At 30.2% G+C, this 6739-nt stretch overlaps 1 protein-coding gene across 2 annotated transcripts; it reads left to right on the forward strand.

The window, feature by feature from the left end:
* The first annotated feature begins 493 nt into the window (after positions 1–493).
* LOC133789694 (uncharacterized) lies at positions 494–6491 on the forward strand. Of its 2 annotated transcripts, XM_062227470.1 has the most exons (4): positions 494–1149; positions 2299–2384; positions 5882–5949; positions 6357–6491. In XM_062227470.1, exons 1-4 carry the CDS (start codon positions 1006–1008, stop codon positions 6362–6364), a joined length of 306 nt encoding a protein of 101 aa, XP_062083454.1. In that variant the 5' UTR covers positions 494–1005; the 3' UTR covers positions 6365–6491. The 2 variants fall into 2 exon arrangements, with proteins under 2 accessions (XP_062083454.1, XP_062083453.1); XM_062227469.1 differs by lacking the exon at positions 6357–6491 and having other exon boundaries at positions 5882–6047.
* The last annotated feature ends 248 nt before the right edge of the window (positions 6492–6739 follow it).

A 6739-nucleotide genomic window follows, 5' to 3' on the forward strand; every position in this document is an offset into this window, starting at 1 on the left:
AAAAAGTGGGTGTTTGACACTTTTTTTTTATAGATATTTTGAGGCATATTTTAAAGTGAAACTAAATCCACTATACAATTATTAGTGAAAAAGTCAGAATAGATTTGTGTTCTCCTCACCTCAGTGAATATTTCAACAATATCTTTTTCTTATATATTTAATTGCAAACCAACTTTAATATCATAACTGAGAAATAATTGTTTGTTTAGGAGGTGTTCAGATTATGAACAAAAGTCTGTCACAAGAATTTCACTTTCTGAAAAAGCACTGAGGCCACTGAGAGGTTCATTTTACACAGATATCACGTGACTTCATTTGTGAATGTGTTCAAGTTTTAGTTAACTAATTTTGAGTTGGTATTATGATCAATATACGTGGTTTTATTGTATAATTTGTATTATTTTTTTTGGGACATAGATACATAACTTGAACACTAGGAATAAATTTCATTGTACAAATTTCATACTAATTCAAATGCTATTATTGAGCTTTTGAAAGTCATTTGTGAGCTGAGATGCATAGGGATTTCACTTTGGATTGACTAATGGATTATGCATTTTTTGCCTTTTCTTTTTTCATTGTATTTTCAGTGAATATATTAGACCAATTCTATTGGCCCTCTCAGTTCTATTTTTCATTTAGCATTAATTGCAAATACGGTACAAGGAATTTTTCATGTATGAGGTTCAAGTGGTGGAGCTATTGTTTCTCTTTTCTGTTTTTGACACTCTAACATTGCATATCTTAGTGGCCCTTCAACTTAGTTGCATTTCTGCTTTTGAGCATTTGTATCTTTCATTTCATATGAACATGCTTGTTTTGGTAAAAAAAAATTTGTGAATGTTTAGACATATACCTGCCCCTCTCATATTAGTTAAGCTTTTAATTTGTCTCATTCTTGGTTGACGAATACTTAATTCTTACTTTTTGCACTTTCTATTTATAACTTTGGCCACTGTATTATGACTTAGAAACACTTAGTTAGCTTTGATTTCTATCTTTTGCATGGTTGTTGAAGTAAGTACATCTGTGATGCTGAAAGTTTTCTTAATGTTTTCTAGGATGACATTGTTCTTAATTCTTTGTGCAGGCATGCACTTAGACTCTGATCTAGTGATGTTAAGCTTGAAGGAAATTGGAAAACTCAAGGTGAAATATTTTCATACAAGTATGCTTCATTTATAATCATGAAATTCTTTTATGTATATGGTTTATCTACTCTCAGCATTGGAAGAAATGACCTACTGAGTTTGCTCTTACTTTTGATCCCATCTTTATTTTCTTTGAGACTCAAGTTTTTGGCTCAAGAATTTACACTTAGTTTGGATCAAATTCAAGGTGTTGAGCTTTCTATTTCATCTCTATTCAATTAAGAAATTGAGTGACTTCATATTATTTTCATTTGCTACCTACATATATTTAAGTTAGCCCTTTCATTGAGCTAATTTTAATCAGAAAGTAAGTCAATAAAGAAAATTTTGCTATTATTTGTTCTAAAGTGCATTTTAGTTTTTATATGTGTTAAAAGAACCATAGTTTTGATTGTGTTTTCTAAAGTACTAAAGTACCATTAACTTGATTTAAAATGTATGTTAAAGTGATATTTGATTTATTTTTAATCATTATGTAACAAATTTTCATTACATGACTGGTTATGTTTTATTATTTGACATAATTTTATGTTTTCTTGCATATTGGTTATTTATATTTTCTGTTCTATAATATGTTTGTTTTTTTTTTTGCTAGAACTTTTATAAATAAACCTTATATTTTCACATTATGGTTGTGTCAAGATCCTTTAAGTGGGCTTTAATTTGTTGGTTTTCCTTAAAGATTATTTCTTTGGTTTGTGTTGTTGCTTTTGTTTTTAATAATTTATTTTGCTGCAGCTGATGAAGGTAAGTCATTTCCCCTTTAGTTCAGGTTTATATAATTTTTTGTGTTGGAATTGTTTCTAATTAAGAGAATACAAAGAGAAAAATTAGAGATGTTTTAAGTGTAAGAATATGGTGCTTAATACTTAATGTTTGTGATTTGAGAATATGGATTTAGATTACCTTTTCTTTAGTCCTTTTGTTGGCTTTTGTGTATGAAATTTGGATTTTACAGATTTGATTTATGCATATTCTATAATATGATTTTATCAGACTTTTATTCATGTGAAAATATATAATATTGATTGTATGGGTTTTGATCATAAATAATGAGATTTTTGTTTGGTGCTGTCATATTGCTTATATATGTCTCTATCTCTATATTTTTATTCTCTTTGTAATATAGTTAAAACTTTTTTGGTAGGCTGCCTCCAAGAGAAAAGGCAAAATACTTGGTGTGCAAGCAATCTCTCACGAGAGACTCTTACTTTTGTTTGCATTTTGCAAGAGGTATGCCTTTTACCTTTGTTTTAATATTATGCAAATGTTAGAGGAGTTTGAATATCTTAAATATTCATCCATAGTGAAGTAGGTTCTGAGATCATTGTTGTGTGCTGTGGTGATAACGGAAGGTTGAGAACTTGTGTGTCTTAGTGAAGTAGGATCTGAGAAATTTGTGTGCTGTGGCGAGATAAGGAAGAAAACATGCATGCGTTTTTGAATTAGTTGAATTGATATTGGCAGATGGTTAGATGCTAGTCTAGGGGAAAATGGTGTTTGCTTTTATATAGACTTATCTAGTATAACTATTTTATAATTGAATTGTGTTTGCTTGGTTTGTTTGATGATTGGTACATTAATTAGATTGTTAAAAACATATACTTGTAAATGGTGTAATAATCTTTTTGTATAGTTTTTGAGGTCCTTTTCAGTTGTATTGCAAGCATCTCTGCCCGAGTTGCTTCTCTTTTTAGGGTCCTTTTCCTTCTTAAAGAAACCGAAATATCATTTTGTGTTGGCACTATAACAAAATCGGGTTTTAGAGATGAATTTTTTTCTCGCTAAAGCTTTCTAAATCCTTGTTATATCGAATAGCGATAATGAAATTGTCATTAAACTTCCTTGCTAATACTTTGTCTCTATTGCTGAACTATAGAGAGGACATTTAAAATCCTCGCTATTGCTCAGTAATAGAGAGGAAATTTTAATCACTATTTCATAGAATATTAGGTTGAGAAAAGTAGCAAGAAGGGTTTATGATTAGAGAAAAGGCTTTATCCTCGATTAAAATATAACTTTGATAAAAGAATATACACTTTTTTTATGTGACGACTTCTTGTACAAACAAACTATCTCCTATCTTCGTGATGAGGCACACTTAATTTAATTTTACTTTCCTAAGTATATTGCTGATCATAATCTATGTCAAGAATTTTACTCTGTTTGGTTTCTGAAAATACCAAAACAGAATGTAGACCAAGAACTTGGGACAAGTAGTCTATGATATATTCATAAAAAAAAAGTTCCAATCAAATAAAAGTCATGAAATTAGCTTGATACTTTTGAGTTTGAGAACTTAGGATGGTAGTGATCCCCATTCATATGTGTATTTATAACCAATAGTCTTTGATAAGATGTATAGGACAGATATATCTATTGCATTGAAAGGAATGGTCAAGACTATAGCGAAAATTAGCTAGAAGGGGTCAAGTGAGGTATAGTCCTTGTGGAATCACATGGTATTGTCTAACCAGTCATCATTATGGATTCAAAGTTCAGATCTAGCTGCCCTAAAATAAAATAACAGTTCATTTTTCTTGGCCCCCAACCCTAACCCCACCAAACAACCTCAGAACATAAAATTTAAAATTTGTAATAAGATGTCTTAGGCATGTCTAATATCTGAAGGGACACATTTTCATATCAAAATTAGAGTAGCCATAACCATTTAAAATCATTATCTTCTCTTCCAATCTTATTGATGCATAATAGGACATGTCATTATCTGCTAAAATTCTGCTTATTGAAGGTTATTTTTCATTATTTACAGGCTGTTTTTTGTCAACAAAATGTAGAGATATATTTTTCAATACCAATATCATTTGTCTTGCCACAAAATTCACAGCCTCTTTCTACACAAATAAATCATAGCACTAACAAAATTTGGTAGAAAACAATGTAGATCATACTCTTTACCTTCTCTTTTAAGATACAAGAAATTGTTTGACAAAGTTATAAATAGAAATTGCTCATTTGAATTTATATCTTAGGAAGAATTATGTCTTGGTGTGATATTTATGTTTTGCTTTCTATCTTCATCTAAATAAATATATAAATATAATTGAAATTTGTAACGGCCACAGAAGCCTATGAATAAATAAATCATAGCCTAAATGGTTGTTCACAAGTGTTTATTTGTTTCATTTGTTTCGAAGAGTAATTTTTCTACTACTGTTTGTTCTCTTATCACTTTCTTTAAACATTGCTTTGTAAGTATGCTCCTACTAATTCTATGTTGGCATTGAAAACTTTTGTGTCCAATAATTTCTCTTGATTCTAATTAAGAAACAAGGTTCCATTCATATAAAATTCATGGAAGAAAATTTCCAATGAAATCTTTGATTAAACCATGAGAAATTTTGAATGATTTATATCTTCACTTAATTAGTTCTGTTTTGCTTAAAGCCAATTTTTATCAAATAATATCTCTTGTACCAGCCTCAAAATCCATTGACCTTTTATTTGATTACTTAGAATTAATCATGAATGCAACGAATGAATGTTGATCATAGAGCCATTTTAGATCCCTGATAAGCCCCTCAAAGAAAAACATTGATTCTAATGAATGTTTCTTTGATATTAGTGGCTCACTAAACATTTCATTACCTGAAATACTATCTTAAGTAAATTATTTATAACTGTATTAGTTTGTAAATTCTATTATCAAGACAGAGACCAAATAATATACCATGATAAGGATTCTATGTCATATTTTTATGAAAAAAATTCTAATACATTTTTTCTCTACAATTTCTTTCCCTTCTTTCCCTGCCCCACCACACCAACTCAGAACAATACAATTGCAATTAGATGTGTTAGGCATGTCCCATATCCACAGGGACACACATTTTCTTATCAAAACTAAAGTAACCCTTGCCTGAATGTTTTCTAGCAGTGTTCACATTTTAAATCAAAGTTCAAGAAGCTTCATAATCTCAACTCAAGTAATTAGGTCATTATTCCTTAAAAGGAAATTATTTCATCAAAATATACCATAAGTGAATGAAACAGTACTAGAATTTTTTGGAATATATAACTTTAAGTAAAGTGTAGTAAACTTCGGAAAGTAATGGAAGAGAACGTGAACACATAGCTCTCAAAATTAGTGGCTAGATCATTTTCTAAACCATTTTCTTTCAGGGTCATCTAAAGTGAATTTGATGTCTTTGAAACAAGATTACTTGGAATGGAGAATGTTACAATGTACCTACATTTGGACTACATTTTTATTTCTTGACGGTGGAAGAGCTGTGCAGGTAATATTCTCCTTTGTGTCTTCTACCTCAACCACTTGAATCATATGGTTGAGGCCTAGTTGTAATCAACAACTATTCTAGAGCTTGGATGTAAAATCATAATATCCAAATCTGCATTTTAGGTGCAGCCATGTTTTGAACCCTGTGATTGTTGTAGTGGGTGGCAAGTTTCTTGACAAAACAGTCTTCAAGATAACCCATAAATCTAAATACCACCATTCCAATGATTATATCCACATTATTATGCACTCTAAATATTAGTTGACCATTTGTTTAATTTGAGTGCAAGCTTTCTCCCTGGGCCGGTATATAAGTAGAAATTGTATTATGAATTTAGTTGGGAAATTATTTTAGAAATTCCATGTTTGAGAAACATACATATTTCTCTTTATAAGTCCTCTTAGAAGTATCATATTAGAATTACTTTAATTTGTAGAGCATTTGTCACAATCTATTTGCATGTATCCACAGGGCGCTTTTGGAAAAATGCTCTAGTTGGATTTGGTTTGACAACTTACACAATGCTTGGATTAGGAGTGGTAATATCTCTTTGAACCTTACCATAATGATTTTACTTTGGGTATTTGTCTCTATTAGTCTTTGAACAATACTCTACTTATTACAATTTAGCAGCTTAGTCCCTAAAATTTTAATATTTTAGTAATTAAGTCCTTTTTACTAACAAAATTGAATTTTTTACTGAGTAAATTAGCAAGAATTATGCAGATTAAGAATTTATCTTTGACTTCTATCGTTGTGCTTAGTTTATGCTTTGTACTCTTTGTGGTGTTTCATATATAATCTCAACAGAATAATACCTTCACTCTATTGTGACATTTTAATTAATACAAGGCAATTTGGTTATGTTTTTTTTTTATAAAAGCCCTAGAATTACCACTTTAAGTAATTGCTGGTGTGATTCCATTATTACACTCGAATATTACAGGTGTGTAGATGTGACTGGAGCTTACAGTGCTCTAAAGACGGAGCTTAACATAAGCTTGAAAGCAATAGGACTTTTGTGGACTACAACTGGCTTTATTGCAAAGAGGATTACACATGGACCTGTGGAAGATAGGGAAATAAGAAAGGGAAACAGGTATATGACGAGTGCACAACAAATGGACTCACAACAAAGACAAGTGCACAAAGGATGATGAATTGAAGGATGGAGCAAGTTTTGTGCATGGTTTACTTTTGTGTATCTTGTAATTTTTTGTTTTTCATTTTTGAAGTAAAAAATGTTCAAGATTATAATACTTTATTATGTTATGCTTTCAAATTTAAGTTAGAACTAAGATCTCATGAAATAGACACATTTAGAGTTTG

Source organism: Humulus lupulus, chromosome 7, assembly GCF_963169125.1.
Source record: "Humulus lupulus chromosome 7, drHumLupu1.1, whole genome shotgun sequence".
NCBI lineage: Eukaryota > Viridiplantae > Streptophyta > Magnoliopsida > Rosales > Cannabaceae > Humulus > Humulus lupulus.

Excerpts from the sequence above, each read along its gene's own strand:
- LOC133789694 (XM_062227469.1), top strand. The coding sequence starts at position 1,006 with ATGGTTGTTGAAGTAAGTACATCTGTGATGCTGAAAGTTTTCTTAATG. Across the intron at positions 1,150-2,298 it reads AGGAAATTGGAAAACTCAAG|GCTGCCTCCAAGAGAAAAGG; the intron begins GTGAAATATTTT and ends CTTTTTTGGTAG. Across the intron at positions 2,385-5,881 it reads TTGTTTGCATTTTGCAAGAG|GGCGCTTTTGGAAAAATGCT; the intron begins GTATGCCTTTTA and ends ATGTATCCACAG.